The sequence below is a fragment of the Harmonia axyridis genome, chromosome X (genome assembly GCF_914767665.1).
Source record: "Harmonia axyridis chromosome X, icHarAxyr1.1, whole genome shotgun sequence".
Lineage (NCBI taxonomy): Eukaryota > Metazoa > Arthropoda > Insecta > Coleoptera > Coccinellidae > Harmonia > Harmonia axyridis.
Window position 1 is genome coordinate 13,554,127 of NC_059508.1, and position 16,872 is coordinate 13,570,998.

General features: G+C 33.8%; 5 protein-coding genes across 7 annotated transcripts in view; 2 read left to right on the forward strand and 3 right to left on the reverse strand.

Moving 5' to 3' along the window:
• LOC123686009 (SHC-transforming protein 3) lies at positions 1-3,699 on the forward strand. The gene is made up of 7 exons (XM_045625920.1): positions 1-557; positions 1,435-1,505; positions 1,782-2,016; positions 2,239-2,399; positions 2,534-2,802; positions 2,861-3,114; positions 3,193-3,699. Exons 1-7 carry the CDS (start codon positions 468-470, stop codon positions 3,319-3,321), a joined length of 1,209 nt encoding a protein of 402 aa, XP_045481876.1. The 5' UTR covers positions 1-467; the 3' UTR covers positions 3,322-3,699.
• The window catches only part of LOC123686006 (chromodomain-helicase-DNA-binding protein 1), a 25,150-nt gene continuing 11,484 nt past the window's right edge, over positions 3,207-16,872 (forward strand). Inside the window, exon 1 of the mRNA XM_045625914.1 lies at positions 3,207-3,326. The gene's annotated coding sequence lies outside the window, so the exon portion shown is untranslated. The remainder of the gene's footprint in view (positions 3,327-16,872) is intronic.
• On the reverse strand, positions 6,998-11,352 carry LOC123686008. 3 transcript variants are annotated; one of them, XM_045625918.1, is made up of 9 exons: positions 10,702-11,352; positions 9,045-9,263; positions 8,754-8,972; positions 8,440-8,583; positions 8,171-8,233; positions 7,911-8,015; positions 7,637-7,857; positions 7,384-7,543; positions 6,998-7,125 (listed from the first exon to the last, which is right to left on the reverse strand). In XM_045625918.1, exons 2-9 carry the CDS (start codon positions 9,238-9,240, stop codon positions 7,022-7,024), a joined length of 1,212 nt encoding a protein of 403 aa, XP_045481874.1. In that variant the 5' UTR covers positions 9,241-9,263; positions 10,702-11,352; the 3' UTR covers positions 6,998-7,021. The 3 variants fall into 3 exon arrangements, with proteins under 3 accessions (XP_045481874.1, XP_045481875.1, XP_045481873.1); XM_045625919.1 differs by lacking the exon at positions 10,702-11,352 and having other exon boundaries at positions 8,440-8,553; positions 9,045-9,422; XM_045625917.1 differs by lacking the exon at positions 10,702-11,352 and having other exon boundaries at positions 9,045-9,422.
• On the reverse strand, positions 9,415-10,676 carry LOC123686162. The gene is made up of 2 exons (XM_045626163.1): positions 10,464-10,676; positions 9,415-10,406 (listed from the first exon to the last, which is right to left on the reverse strand). The coding sequence occupies exon 2, from the start codon at positions 10,363-10,365 to the stop codon at positions 9,415-9,417; it is 951 nt and encodes a 316-aa protein (XP_045482119.1). The 5' UTR covers positions 10,366-10,406; positions 10,464-10,676.
• Positions 14,563-16,872, reverse strand: part of LOC123686007 — a 2,582-nt gene continuing 272 nt past the window's right edge. Inside the window, exon 2 of the mRNA XM_045625916.1 lies at positions 14,563-16,631. Coding sequence (XP_045481872.1) covers positions 14,678-16,631 — 1,954 coding nt within the window. The 3' untranslated portion in view covers positions 14,563-14,677. The remainder of the gene's footprint in view (positions 16,632-16,872) is intronic.

Genomic DNA, 16,872 nt, shown 5'->3' on the forward strand with positions numbered 1-16,872 from the left:
AATTTTGTTGTATCTTTTACGCCGTTGAGAAACCAGTTGGTATATGCTATAACGTCTGTTATGAACTAAAATAAATTGCTTCTCAGCTTAGTAACAGTGTGTGATGCAGTGAATTGCGCTAAAAACACCCAAAATTACAAATTCGCTGAAAAAACACGCAAAACTTTTGCGTAACATTGCAAGTTTGGTACTAAAAAGTGCTATAACACAAATTCATACAACCGGATGACTACAAATCCAACATGAATGTTGTAAAATGGTGGCGTAGTTCCAATCTTTGTCCTGATTATCACCACTATCATTGGGACATCTGGGACAGAAACTACCGCAAATTTAATTAGTCCTCATAATTGACATATTATGCCCAATCGCGCAGAATTAATGCCATTGTGAAGACAATGAGTCGAACAAGTCGCTAGATGTTACACACCCAGTTTGAACGCTAAGTAGCCATTTCAAATATTATAATGTCTTCAGGAATAATGAACAAACCATCTGGTGGATGGATACATTCCGACAAACTTATAGCTAAACAGGGTGTTACATATACTGTGAAGGTGAGTTGGAAAAAAATTAATTTGAGCAAACTTATTTCGTTTGATTGCTGACTCATACTCCAACTAAGCTGTTCTGATAAATCAAGTCCAATTCGGTCAAACATCGATTTTTTTCGATAATACTAATCAATTCCAATGACCAAACGAAATTTTCCACCAATGAATACTTATAGTTTTACATATTACAAGTTTGATTCAGTTCTTGTGATGTACAATATTCTCAACCTACCCACCATTTTGTTTAGCTTACACAAAATGCCGGAATATAAGAAATATATATATATATATATAATACTGTAGTTATATATATATTTCCAGTAGCTAAGAAATTATCTCTGTGGAGCCTGTGGAGAGGTGTTTGAGATATTCAACATGTTCCCTTTGTCCATCTGTAGGCACTTTCCCCTCCATTGACTAGATTTTAAGATTATCATAATATGTCTTTTTCAATTATTAGGTGTTCGGCTGAGCTTATAGTTAACATCAATTTTTTTTCTTAGATAGTTACATTTTTTTTTGTTTTTCTGTATTTTGCAACAAAATACTGAATTGCTACTTCAATCGTAGGGTTGAATCAGTACTTCAATCTTACCATAAAGCCCTGAATTCATGACCGCATAATATTCCTGCCCAGATATTGTACCAACATAGAGAAACCTGTTTTTAAGGTATCCACAAATTGTGCAGCTTATCAACAACATCTTTTACCCCAAAATGTTGAAAGCGATTTAGATTTTCAAGAGACTCCTAGATCAAAATTATCCTGCTTATTTTGTTTTCTTTTTTTTAATATATTCTTTCAATTACACTACAAAAGTAATGTAATCTCTTTACACGAACCCAACCGAAATATTATATAGTTCTCCTTTTGTTTCAGTATGTTGGGTGTCTTGAAGTCAAAGCTTCCATGAAAACTTTGGATTACAACACCAGGTCAAGCGTTGCAAGGTGAGTTCTACATGAATATGACACCCCAAAAATTTAAACGATTAATTCTACATCTATTGATTTTCAATAAACATTAATAATACCTCTGTGTCTGAAAATGACATGTTCGTTCAACGGTTATTAAGATCCTGTTGTTTAGAATGTTGTCAATACAACTTGATTGTAATATTATGGCTTCTGTAAACTCAAAAAACTTGATATTCATATAGCCATTAAAGAAGTTCATTTGGTCATTGAGTTAATCGGTTACTAAACATTTTTTTAATTTTTTTTCAGGGAGTGTATTAACAGAGTGTGTGAAGCTGCTGGACTGAAGACAGTAGATAAAAGAAGAAAAGTAGAGAAAAACGTGGAAAAGGCCATAGCAGATGTACCAAACATGAATTATGCCGGCACAAACGTCAATTTAACTGTTTCAAGTTCAAGGCTGTCTCTAACCTCCTTGGATTCAAATCAAGTCATTTCTAGTCATGATATGCCACAAATTTCATTTGCATCTGGTGGAGACTGTGTAGGTATTAACTCATTCATCAATTCTAAAATTCAAATGAAACGCAAGATATGTAAATGAAAAGATGCTACTCGTAGCACATCCTTTAGTACTTTTCATTTGCTTATCTCAAATATTTTCAAGTTTGAATTTAAAAATGTATAGAAGTTCAGAATTAGATGTGAATCGAAATCTAGAACAAATTGAATTGCTCAAGTTATTAATCTCATTTTTTTTTTGTAGGATAGTTTGGATTTTGTTGCCTATGTTGCTAAAGATTCAACTGACTGGAGAGCTTGTTATGTATTAGAATGTGGAGGAGGTTTAACCAAGGATGTAATTGCCACAATTGGTCAAGCATTCGATTTGAGGTTCAAGCAATGTATGAAGCCAACAGTCAAAGCGTACGTAGTTTTTATATGGTTCGTAATGTTCGAGTAAAATGATTTCCAGAGCACTCGTTCATTATGATTAGAGCAAAATTTATACTCTGTTTTCTTACCTCATTGCTACATTGAATTCCATTGTATTGTTATAGACTTTCGATGGGTCAACCATCGACTTCGGGTGGAGATGCTGATAAAGACTACTACAACGATTTACCTGGTAAAGTGCCCCCAGATGTTGGGCCGCCTCCGGTTCCACCTCTTCCTACAGTAGTGCCACCACTTACAACACTGCCACCTGTTCAAAGCCCTAATCTAATTGATTTAAATTCTGATGTACCGTTACATCGAGATTTACCATTACACAATTATGTAAATGACAATGTTATTTCTACTCGTGGAAGAGATGTTTTCGACATGCGTAAGTTTTTTCATTTTTGCCATGTTGACTTGTATCTAACATTGATCTTTTCTTGCAGATCCTTTCTCAGCTGTGCAATTACCCACATCAGGTGCCTCTAGTGGAAAGAAAATGGATCCCAAGCATTTGGCTCAGTTGCAGAATGAGATTTGGTTCCATGGACAAATATCCAGAGCTGAAGCAGAAAAACTCTTAGAGAATGATGGTGATTTCTTAGTTCGGGAGTCTCCTAATTCTGAAGCCCAATTTGTACTTTCTGGAATGCAAGACAACACTAAAAAACACCTGCTTCTGATCGATCCAGAAGGAGTTGTAAGTATACTTTTCAATGATTATTTCTCCGAAATATTTTTAATATTTTTGTGTTACAATTCTATTTTCTTTTTCCAGGTGAGAACCAAAGACAGAATGTTTGACAGTGTAAGTCACCTGATCAATTTTCATTGTGAGAATGCTCTTCCTATAATTTCTTCAGAGAGTGCTTTGGTGTTGCGTGTACCGATTCCAAGGATGACGTGACCCTGGTGAATATAACATTTATATTATATTTTGAAATTAGTTAATCAAAATTATTGATTGCCTGTTGAAGAAATTCAAATCTACCAAATTATTGAATTGTTGATATTTTTGAAATGTTTTAAAGAATAATTTATACCGAAATATTGTTGGGATCTAACTTGCATGAATTTTTTTTATTTTTCTGCATGTAAGTTTATTTTGTCTTGATAGCTGTCTAGATTCATGAATTCAGTATATATTTTGTTTCTCAAAAATCGTAAACCTTGACCATGTCTAAAAGTTCTTTATAGTCCTTGTCTTAATTTTGCAATATTTCATAAATTTCTTTTTGTTATCTTGGTACCAAATTCCAAACCATTACTTAAAGAATAATTTTCAGAAGTCGGTGAAAAATAATTCCTTCAGTACCTTTATGAAATAATAATAATAATAAAGGCCTTTATTTATAGAAATTATGATACAAAAAATGCAACAGATTTGAGGGCGAGATTTAGTTAATTTAGTAAATGTTTTAATATATTGTCATGGTTAAGGTATATGAACTTTTTGTCATTATATACTCTTTGAAAAATTTCTCATTGCGAATCCACATTGAATTAAATGAGAACTTTCTTGTGAGCAAGAATAGACGCAGCTTTCCAGAAAGTCAATTGCGTGATAACTCTTTCTACTACATAAAAATAGTAGCTAAATCGATTACTTTCTCTATACACAGTGTTGGCAACGATATGTTTCGATATCTAATGTGAGGAAAAGAGATAAAAACTCCCATTAATTGAATCAATGATGCATTCATTTGAACAGTTCCCTTACCAATATCGCTTTGAGGGAAGGGAGGTAGAAGTAGGATTGTCCAAAATTATTCAGGCTATTTCATCTGAAATTGATGTATTTCTCCATCAGTGTGTATATATAATCTAATATGAAAAGAAAAAACACACAGGTTTTAAATATTATCTTTATTCAGCTATATATTTCGGCAAAATACTTATACCATCATCAAGCTGTCTGTTATGAAGCACAGCAACAAGCTACAAATTACAAAATGCAGTATATCTTTGACTAGTGAAAATTTCTATTTATTGATTGGAAATCCCTGTATGTTTCATGATGGTAAAATTATTTGAACGAAATCGATAGAGCTGAATGAAGATAATATTTAAAACCAGTGTGTTTTTCTTTTCATATTAGATAGTTTATCTCAGTTGGTATTTTATATATGTATTCTCATAAAAACATTATAAAATAAATCATTTCACAATCACTGTTGTATTTGAAGTTATGACTCAACAGCGATTTGAACATTTTTAATAATAATATGGATTGTTATTCTAAAAAATCTTTAACATCTTTTCTATAATTTTTTTCTGTCGTAATCTCACAAAATTCTATTCGGAAAATTTCTTGGGTAATATGCAATTTATTTATTTATTTTTTTTTAATGTCAAATGTCAATTCCTTGAGAAATTTTAAAATCAATAGAATAATAGTTTTTTTTTTTATTTTCTAATAATTTCTAATTGAATATATAATATAAAACTGTATACAGGGTCCGGCAAAAAAACCTCCCTGATTTATATAGGCATTTGCAAAAAGAATAAGAAACATATAGAACAATAAATTACTTATATTTGTGAATAGCCTATATGATGCCATTTTACATCACTTAGTACACTTTACTTGGTTTTGAAAATTATGTCTGATAAATGATGTCCCCCATTGTTAAGACATTCATGACATTTCCTGGCCCCCAAGGTCACCCGACTTATCACCTTGTGATTTCTTTCTGTGGGGGTACCTAAAGGCTGAAGTGTACAAACATCGTCCCAGAACTCTGCAAGAACTAAAAGATGCCATTAGGCAGGAAGTGGCAGCCATTCCAAGGCTTCCGCAGAACTATGGACAACTTCAGGGAAAGACTTCGTGAATGTCTTAACAATGGGGGACATCATTTATCAGACATAATTTTCAAAACCAAGTAAAGTGTACTAAGTGATGTAAAATGGCATCATATAGGCTATTCACAAATATAAGTAATTGTTCTATATGTTTCTTATTCTTTTTGCAAATGCCTATTGAAATCAGGGAGGTTTTTTTGCCGGACCCTGTATAACTGGCTAGAAGACTGCGGTCTATAGCCATATGATTGCAAAATCAATACATTTAGTTTCTCTCTCTTTAGTGCAGGATTTAGGTTCATTTGCTTTTTCAACGGTACATACATTTAAACTCCTATCGACTCTTGCTTCATAGGGCTGACTGGTCTTTACTTCCATTTATTAATATAAATTTTTTGTTCACGCTAATACACGTTTTTAGAATGACAATTCTTATTGTTTAAAAGGCTCTCACGAAAAGCTAAGTGGGAATAAAACAAAAATACGAATATAATGCAGACAACAGAGAAGAGTTGCAAAGGTAGGGATATACTTTCATTGTTATTGAACCCTACAATATTGACTTGCCAACACTGTATAGTTTTTAATATTTTATTGCTGAGAGACAGATATCAAGACAAAAAAAACTTTCAGAAATTATGGTGTATTAACAATTTCCAAGCCTGGGAGTTTAATTATTATACTTTCTATACATGCACTAATAATTCTTGCAGTTCTTGAAAAGTGTTGGGGTTTCTGATTTTTTTCTAAATAAGTTTGAAATTTTGTGTTGGAGTCTTCAAAGTTGTCGTAAAAAGACTTATGGTCTACTCAAGAACGTGTCAATGATGTGGAATGATTGTTAATTAACATTTTGTAGTAGTTCATATAGTTTTTATTTAAACATAGGCAGTTTTAATTGCCTGCTTGGCGCACCTAGCTCAATATAGAGCTTGGACAACTTACTTTCTTGCTCATTTTAATTTTTATTGCCGGTAGAAACATTAGCTTCGATTGAAGGACGTGCATTGACGAACGGGTAGCGTACCTATCGACGCATAATAAATTTACATTACTTAATTAATTAAATACTTTTACTATATCATAACATTCTATCTGATGAATATTTTAGTATTGATCAAGCAAATTCTTTTCGGATGTCTTCATGAATACATAATTAGAACATAGATATATACATACAGAGACATTCCCTGATTTCTGATAACTAAGTAAGCTTAAAGAATTTTACCAGATAGCACAAGAACATTCATATTATATTCATAGAAGCTCTGGTTGGAATGTTTAAATATTCCAAGAATATTACCAAAACACACTTAATATATTCTGGGTACATTCTATGGACATTAAAAGTGGACTGAGTTTCATATTCTATAAATGTTCCCAGAATATTCTTGAGAACTTTCCATGTACATTTACGGAAGATTCGTGAAATATTTTTCATACATTCTAGGAATATTCTTGAGAACATTCTAAGTATATTTACAGAAGATTCGTGAAATATTTCTCATACATTCTAGAAATATTCTATGAAGGTTAAGATTTGAATTGAGAGCACATTCTATGAACGTTCATTGAATGTGCTCCAGAATTTTGGTTTAATTAATAAATAATAATAAATACAAAAGTAAAATATATATTGAAAAAAAAACATAAAACTGATTTTTCAAAACCATAACATAAAATAAAAAAATAAAATATACATTGAAAAAAAAACATAATACTGATTCTTCAAAAACAACATGAAATAAAAGAATAAAATCTAACATTTTTCCAAAAAAATAATATTCTTATAATAATATAAATTATTTTTCTTTGGTGCATCGCTCCTTACACTTAACCAGCCATTGTTTGGCTGATGCTTCCACTTCCGCTGCATTTGAATTTTTATGCACAGCCAATACAGCATCTGCAAAAAATAATATTTTTTATTTTCTACTTCTATGACAGTCTTGAAAAAGATGAAAGGCTTGTTTTGGTTTGCAGTTAGGGCTTTCCTAATTTTTTAAAACACTGAATTAGACATACTGCTTAGACAGTGCACCAAAAAAACATTGTTGCAATTTTTTAGATACTTTATATCTGTACTTAAAGATTGATCAAATTTTAAACCATATCTCTACTGCCCTGCATATTTAATTTCTTTTGAAGTCCATAAAAATCTCACCTATGAGTACTTTGGATATGAGTAAAACTGAGAAGTTCTTTTTTTTCTTAAATCCTATCCAACTGTACTCAACACCAAGTTGACTGCTTATAAGCTTCTCCATTAAACGTCGTACCATAATTTTGGTGGTACCACCACCAATTCTTGATAATTCCAATTGCTGAAAATTAAATAGATAGGTATATACATCTTTACCGCAGGGGAGCCTTGAGCCAACAAATAAGACGGTAATTGTTGAATTCTCTATACTCACCACTTGCTGGTACTTCTCTCTGTCTGCCAAGTGACTCTCAAAATTGTGCAGTTCTTCCTCAGTTGCTAATGGAAAATTGAATTTTGAAAATACTGATGGAGGAAGGTTTGTTGTTACAGTATTTTCTTTAAGCGCTAATCTACCTATATCATCAGCCAACTGATCCAGTTTAAAATTTAAAATGGACAGATTTCGCAGTACTTGCCGCTTAAACTGCTCATCTGCAAAGCAAAAAAATAATTAAATTTCTCACTATAACGAATAAAGCAATCACCTTTCAAGTAATACTGTCTATTGTAGTAGCTCCCTTCGATCTCTGTTGCTGTACATTCTGCCTCATTTCTGTCTGGATTTCCTGGGACAATTCTAAGTGGATTTCCTAAACAGTTGGTTTTATTAAGAACTTTGAAAACAGTACATTAAAGTATAAGTGGACATTAAGGTCTTTAAAACACGCGCGATTTTTCGAGCATGACGACAAAGCTATTTTCTACAAGCTATTCATAGAGGTAGTAATTGAATTTTTTTTCTCACCTGCATTATCAAATCCTGGGACGTTTGACTCAATCCCTAAATCATCATCTGAATAAGGGTACACTGAAAAATACCAAAATCAGATATTGAAAACTGTAACATGCATACTTTGATGAAAGTACAGCGACTCAATGCAGGAGTGCAGCAATATTATTTAATTACAAGAAAAATTTTAAAGAATTAGAACTACTTTTCTCACTAACAGAGTTATTTCAGATAACAGGGATAATTTTTCCTCAAAATGAATCAGAAAAAAATAAAAATCTCACCAGCGCTTTCTTTATCCCTTCTTTTAAGGGTAGACATCACAATTTTAGATGCTTCACCTGCATTATCAGAGCCTACGTATGACTCAAATCCTAAATCATCATCTGAAGGGGCCACTGAAGAAATACCAAAATCAGATATAGAAACTGTAATATACATATGAAAGTAGAGCGACTCAGTGTAGGAGTGCAGCTATATTATTTAATGGCAAAAAAAATTGAAAATAATCAGAACTACTTTTCTCACTTACCGGGTAATTTCAGATAACAGGGATTTGTCCCCAAAATAAAACAAAAAATAGAAACAAAAATCTTACCAGATGTTTTTTCCTCTCTTCTTTTGAGGGTAGGCATCATAATTTTAGATGCTTCTGGTGATAGACTATCCTCTTTGTCTTGTTCTGATGATTCAGAATCCTGATATTTTTTATTCATTCTGATTTTTCTATGTCCCAACCCTAATAGATCAGAATCAGAATTCAAATCAGAGGTACTCTCCGCTTCTAGAGCCTTCATTCGGGCAACAGATAAATCTCCTGTAATGTTATTTTGCTGTATAATCATTTTAAATTACTTCAAAAGTAGATTGGCGATTTTGTTTCACTTACCATATATTTCCCCAATTACTCGTGTTTCATGTACGTCCCAGTTTGAAGAAGGTGGCATACATTTATTGATCGCTGTCTTGAGCTTCAGCCTATTGAAGGGAGGCCAGTGACATTGGTTGGAGCCTCTCAACCAGGAGACTGGTACCGCTTCTACTGTATCCTCCTTTAGAAAATGGACCACTCTCCAAGCATTCATGATAATGAAGTGAACAAAAACTACTAGATAACAAAATTATATCCTGATAAAAAACTTTGTAACTTGTGACTGAAATTTATGAAAAATACAGTTTAAAATACAATTCATTTTTGTTTCTAATTCGAAAGCCAAACTGATTTCGATGTCTAATATCACTTAAGTAAGAGCACCATCTCACTCCAAGTTTCTTTTTTTAGAATTTATCTTGGGGAAACATGTACGATTTCTAATGAATTCTCCTTTTTGCACACATTTGGTGCACGAAAAAAATCCTGTGTGACCCTTGGTATAGGAAATAAACGATTTGGCTGGAGCATCAGCAATGAACGCTTTAATTTTGAAGGGAATGCAAGCACCATTCACTTTAATGCCATTATTAGATAGTTCCACTGCATCTTGGACAAATTCTCCCAGAAAATCATTAGCATTCGAAGGTTTCTCATAACCATGGTATACACCAATAACTGCAACTTCTCTTGGATCATCATATAGAGAACAAAGAATTGGGTATATTTGACTGCCAGAGCTTTTGCTGAGAGGTAACCCATCAATATTAATGAGCAATTCTATTTTATCATAACATTTTTTCGTACAGAGATAAGTCACAGCCTCAGTAATACCAACGTGGCAATAAGAGCCTGGATCAATATTTCTTACATCAATGGTTCGCTTTGTTGATAAAATAGTACGAGCATCATTCGGAAGTTCATCTAACTGGGCTTTTGAACTTTTTAATATCTTCAATAAATCACTTAGAGCAACGTGACTTATATTATATTTAATTGACCACAATTTCAACTTAGACTTAATATCTTCCTCTTTATCAACTTTCTTGTTATCAATATGGCTAGTTTTTGTTTGAAGAGAATCTAATATTGGGAATGAATATTCAGAAATGTGTCCACCTTTTCCTTCCTTAATTAACTCAATATTTTCCATCTCATTCAACTCATGCACTGGGTTTTGCAATTCCGGCATGTGCATTTCAACATCATCTTCATTCCTGATCTCATTCTCAACTATCGAAGAAAAAGAAGCAGAGGGTGGAATATTCGGATAACTCAGGCTCATGTCCGTCTGGATTTTCACTTTCTTATAAAAATTTGCTGAATACTTTCTTGCCATGATGGTGATCTTACTTAGTTATGTCAAGTAAAACTATCACTCTACAAGAAAATCAAATAGGTAGTGATAGAATTTTTTATCACCTGATCTTGTCTTACTAAGTTATGCAAAGTAAAATGTAACTTCGAAATCGATTTGCGAACTTCATCAAACACGTAAACATATAAAGTCACAATAATATTGCAATGAATAAGTGCGAGAAAATATATGACTAACCCAAAATGAAAAAAAAAGAAGGTTATGTCACAGAACACACAGGTGTTCTGTGGTTATGTATTCAGAAACTAATTGAGTGATAGATAATATATATTAAATAACATAATAACCATACCTTACCTTATATGCATATGAACCAGCAACAATATTTATATTTCACATTCACAGTTTACGAACCCGAGTTGAAGATCTGCGTTCTGCATTAACCTAACCTAACACAACGCACAAAGTTAACTTTGTGCCACAGAACATACAACATACGCTTTGTGCGTTGTGTTAGCATTTGCGTTTTTACCAAATGGTGAAACGAGAAACTTGATGATTCCGCGTTTTCGGAAACTTACTCTGGTTCACTCGTAACCATTATTTTACCTTCTAAAAGTAAACAAAGATTAGGGATCCAGTGAACCCGAGTAAGTTTCCGAAAACGCGCAATCATCAAGTTTCACCATTTTGTCAAAACACAAAACACCACGCCAGAGAATGCGATTGGAAAATTATCTTGAATCATTCTATGTATATTCCTCCTGAATCATTCTATGAATATTCGTAGTGTTTTAAGAATATCCCATGAATATTCCTTGGAATATTCTACAACATACCTCTTCTGCACTTTGTAGGAATATTCCTAGAACATTATCATGAAACATTCTATGCATATTCTCTTGAATGATACTATGAATATTCGTAAATGTTTTGAGAATATCCCATGAATATTTCTTGGAATATTCTACAACATACCTCTTTTTCACTTTGTAGGAATATTCCTAGAACGTTTGTGCTATCTGGGATTAGAACCAATTGATCATGAAATTTAAATTAATATCTCCCATACTCTTTTTTATATTAGTAGTAAGTGACTTAAGCCCAGCAGCAATTCTGTGTAGTGAAGTAGTTAGCAAAAGGTTTGTTCTTACAACCATAAGAATAGATTTATTGGAACATTTACTCTCGTGACCTTGGCGATACAAAGTTAGCTTTCCAACAAACTCGGGAGTGATTAGGTTAGGTTAGAATGGATCTATTGAAACATTTACACTAATGACCTTAGGCATACGTAGTTAGCTTTGCAACCAACTCTGTCAACAGACGCGGATCCAGGGGGGGGGGTGCTGGGGAACGTTCCCCCCCAAATGGCCCGGGCACCTCTTAAATTTTGCCGTCCCTCCTATTTACACTCATGACCTTTGCGTTATTAAGTTAGCTTTCCAACCAATACGGCCACGAAGTTTGGTGAGGTTAGGTTAGAATTGATCTATTGAAACATTTACACTCATGACCTTAGCGATATGAAGTTAGCTTTCTAAAAAACTCGGTTTAATTAGGTTAGAATTGATCTATTGAAACATTTACACTAATGGACCTTAGACATACGTAGTTAGCTATCCTACCAACTCGGTCACGGGAGTGGTTAAGTTAGAATAGATCTATTGAAACATTTTTATACAGGGTCCGGCAAAAAAACCTCCCTGATTTCAATAGGCATTTGCAAAAAGAATAAGAAACATATAGAACAATTACTTATATTTGTGAATAGCCTATATGATGCCATTTTACATCACTTAGTACACTTTACTTGGTTTTGAAAATTATGTCTGATAAATGATGTCCCCCATTGTTAAGACATTCATGACATTTCCTGGCCCCCAAGGTCACCCGACTTATCACCTTGTGATTTCTTTCTGTGGGGGTACCTAAAGGCTGAAGTGTACAAACATCGTCCCAGAACTCTGCAAAAACTAAAAGATGCCATTAGGCAGGAAGTGGCAGCCATTCCAAGGCTTCCGAAGAACTATGGACAACTTCAGGGAAAGACTTCGTGAATGTCTTAACAATGGGGGACATCATTTATCAGACATAATTTTCAAAACCAAGTAAAGTGTACTAAGTGATGTAAAATGGCATCATATAGGCTATTCACAAATATAAGTAATTGTTCTATATGTTTCTTATTCTTTTTGCAAATGCCTATTGAAATCAGGGAGGTTTTTTTGCCGGACCCTGTATATGACCTTAGGGATACGTAGTTAGCCCTCCAACCAACACGGTCATGAAGTTTGTGAGGTTAGGTTAGAATTCATCTATTGAAACTTTACACTCATGACCTTAGCGATATGAGGTTAGCTTTCCAACAGACTCGGTTCAATTAGGTTAGAATTGATCTATTGAAACATTTACACTAATGACCTTAGCAATACGAAGTTAGCTATCCAACCAACTCGGTCAAAGGGGGGTTGAATCAGCAATTTTAGACATAAAAACAAAAAGTTTAATTTTATTAAGATAAGTTCTATTTTTCAGTTGGATATTCCAACGCTGATTTGCTTATTCTGCAAATAAAATTGTATATCGTCAAATGCGGTCCTCCCTGAGAGAATTTATAATAAAATACTTAAATCCAGATATATATTTTTTAATGCTCTTACAACTCTACAATTAATTGCTTTAAGTTTTGCTTCATACGTGGAAAGAGATCAGGTTCTCTCTCTTCTAGTCGTGCGAGAAGTTTTTCTATATTTCGGAATCCAGTTCAAAATCAACATTAGTTGTTCTAATATTTCTGAATGCTCTCCTCGTCAGTTGAAACAAACATTCAGGCAATCACCACACTTTAAAACGAATTGAATATTGCAGTGCAACGGTAGACTACCAAAATTTTACAAAAAAAAAAACAGAAACCCCAATTGTTCTTAATTTTACAAGTTATGATAATTTTCATAATGGATTTTCATTATTCCCTTTTATTTATTCAATATATTTGAAATTCACTTTTATATTTATATCAAATAGATCTGATATGCATAATTTCTTGTGAGAATGTTTTCTCATGGGGATTTCTATTATATGTTTTTTACACAGGTATTATTAAGCTTTTCCACAAGTACTATATATTTGAAAGACTGATATTATATTTTTGTTTCTAAAATTATGTAATTGCATTTCCATCGTGCTTTGTCCACTTCATGGGTTTTCTCGAATCGATTCCACAAAAAGTCATTAATTTTATTATTTAAACATAAAAAATTCTCAGTATATCTGAGAAAAGTTGCCAACAAATCGATGAGAAAATTCATTCAACCCATTTATTATGTTGGAATGAAAAAAATTGTTCAGTGAAACATTGACTGCTTCTCTCTACTACATATTTTGAAGTTTATCTTTCTTATCGCTTTTTGCCTTTGCTTTCAAATTTCAAATATTTTGATTGTGGAAATATGATCCACTTTTCGGTAAAAAAAAATTCTAATAACCAAAACTTAAAGTCATCATTTTTTATAGTTCGCCGGTTTTGATTTTTCTTATCAGAATAATGAATTTTTATTTTTAATAATAGGCTGGCAGGTGTTGATTTCTTATTAACACTGATAATAAACAATGGCCATATTTCGGAGAAGTTCATTCAATAATTGAGTCATACCATCAAGTAGTTTTATAATAAATACCGACTTGATTAGAATAATAGCAAATAACAAGCATTCCATAAGAAATTTGTAGGAGTAGGGGAGAGCGGGGCTGAACGTGCCGATTTTGACAAATTCTCATATGATTCGGATAAGAAAAGTACTATTTCTGAAAGAAGTAGTTCATCATAAGCCAAATTTAATCTACAATAAGAATTCACTCACAGATTTGACACAATTTCAATGGTTTTCAAGAAAAGGTCATTTTTTTAAGCAAAGTCGGGAAGGCACTACCAACCCCACTTTGGGGCGAGTTGTGCCGTAGCTGAGGTCGGTTGTGCCGTTGATAATTAAAGGTGTTTTACGTGAATGAAAATTAATTTAGGATTTAAAAACACAATTTTTTTCAACAATATATTTATTGCTTATACTTTTAACTAATCAACATAACTTAAAATTCAGTTATATATAACAATAAGCATAATAATAAAGAAAAACATAATATCTTTACTTATTTAGCTATTGCAAATATAAAAACACATTTCAGTCAACAATTTGAACTTATTTTTGAACAAATGAGATCAATTATTGAATATATCAGTCTCTCAGGACTACATTAAAAAAAATAAAGAAGATTTCTTCCGAATTGTAAATTAAAAAACTTATATTTGGTCTTTTAGAGAAAACAAAACCAGTTACTCTATAGATGACTGATCAGAATAGCAATTTGGACATACAAATGCTGGGCTTTCTTCATCGTCAATACATTGTGAATGGGCCCAATTCTTGCATTCTATGCATTGAATCCATTTTTCTCTAGGGGCAGAATTAGAATATGCGTCACAACATATGATGCAATACCAATCTTGTTCCTCATCAGAAGTGTCATCATCTTGCAAGACTCTTCTCTTAGCGGGGTTCTTAGTCGTTCTTTTTGCTTGTTTACCTTGTCCCGTGCATTTTCCTTTACCCTTCTTTGTAGTTTCAATCTCTTTTTTCTTCTTTTTATTAGCATGTTCTTCGGCCAAAGCATCCTTCTCTGGAGTGTCCGTAAGAACAGCTGTCTTTCTTTTACGTCCTTTATTGCGTCCAACTAATCGAGGAGGTGCTTTAGGCAGTGGTCTTATGAGGTCTGGTGAGAAAATTATTGTATTTTCATCTCCCGCGTTGTTATCAGCTGATGATTGAGGAAGTTGGAAGCTGCAACAAGGGGTAGTCTCCTGAGAGCATTGACGTCCCACATGTTCTGGATTACCTGATGGTTCAACGCTGCAGTCGCTTTGCTGTAGAATTGATGGAGTAGTCTCAATCTCTATATTGCAGCCGACATTATTTGAGTCATTAAGATATTCAGCAGTCCTTTCTTGATTGTTTAGAGGGACAGGAAAGTGGTCTGTATCTTGTGAGGGTCGATTTTCTGGCATCGGGCGGTCAGTGACAGAAGACGGCGCATAATCTTTGTCTGTGAAGATATTTGGGTCATAGGGCCAAATGCCAGCCTTTTTAAATGCGTTGCTTATATTGATAGGAGTTGCTGCAAGCGGCAAAGCGTATTTTACAATACCTGGTATTTCATAAATGCTCATAGTTTTCCCGGGATTAGTTCTCAGCCAGTTGTTTTGAGCTTTAGAACAGTATGCTTTGAATGGGCCGTTGACACCAACATCCAGGGGTTGCAGACGGTGGGTGCAGTGTGGTGGGAATGATAATAATATAACAGAGTTTTTCTTGGCCTTTTCGATCACATCAATATCAATATGAGATGAATGATTGTCTAGTAGTAATAACACTGGTTCATCAGGACTAGGCTTAGTATGCTTTATGAAATGATCCATAAACACTAAGAACTCTTTGTTTGTCATCCAACCGGATTGATTACCAGCCCCAATACACTCAGGAGGACCACCTCGGATAAACAGGTCCTTAAATTTCAAACGCGGGAAAACAAACATCGGCGGAATCGAGTTTCCCAGAGCACTCACCGCTAGCTCAACAGTGACTAAAGTTCCACGTTCAGATGAAACAATTGCTCCTACTTGCTTTGTTCCTTTTTCAGCCAAAATTTTTTTCGGTTTTAACACAGTTGTGACACCAGTCTCGTCCAAATTCCATATACGTGAAGGAGTAAGATTATATTTTGTAATCAAGTCGCCAAGTTTTTCGAAAAATTGATTTACATTATATCTGTTGAACGAGCTCGCGCGTCCGGCACTGGTAGCTTCTGGTGTTCTTATTGCAAGAGTAGAGTTCCTCTTCAGGAAGTTTGTAAACCAATCCTTGCCAGCCTTACCATTGGTATGCCAAGATGGTGGGATGTGTTGAACATTAAACTTCACGGCACACTGGTAAGCAAGTTGTCGTACTTCTTCTGGTAGAAGACCAAAATAAATAGAGGCACTTTTCAAAATGTACTCAGACAGTTGTGCCTCTTGATCTTCACTAAACACCATTCTAGATTTAAAACCAACCGAAGGAGTAAGTCCACTTTTAATTTTTTTGACATACCTTTGAAGAGTTGTATGGCAAATTTCCAATTCACGTGCAACTGTTTTTAATTTACGTCCATCCTTGATGACTGCATCAGCCGCTCTTTTTAGAAGATCTTGGGATGTAGTTCCCCTTTGAGTTTTCCGCTTGTAATTCCTCATTCTGTCAAAGACAATAAATACAGGATGAAGTATCATGGCAAAAAGTATTTTATATCTTCCACAAGTGCTCGCATAAACTTAAGTATTACAGAAACAATGAAGGTTGCCGTGGGGTTGGTTGTGCCGCGGCACAAGCAGCCCCCCATGAACGGCACATTTTACCCCGTTTATGCGAGTGTGATATTTTGCCCTACATATAAATATCAAAGCGCTCTAAGCATTATAATCATACTGCATAACAA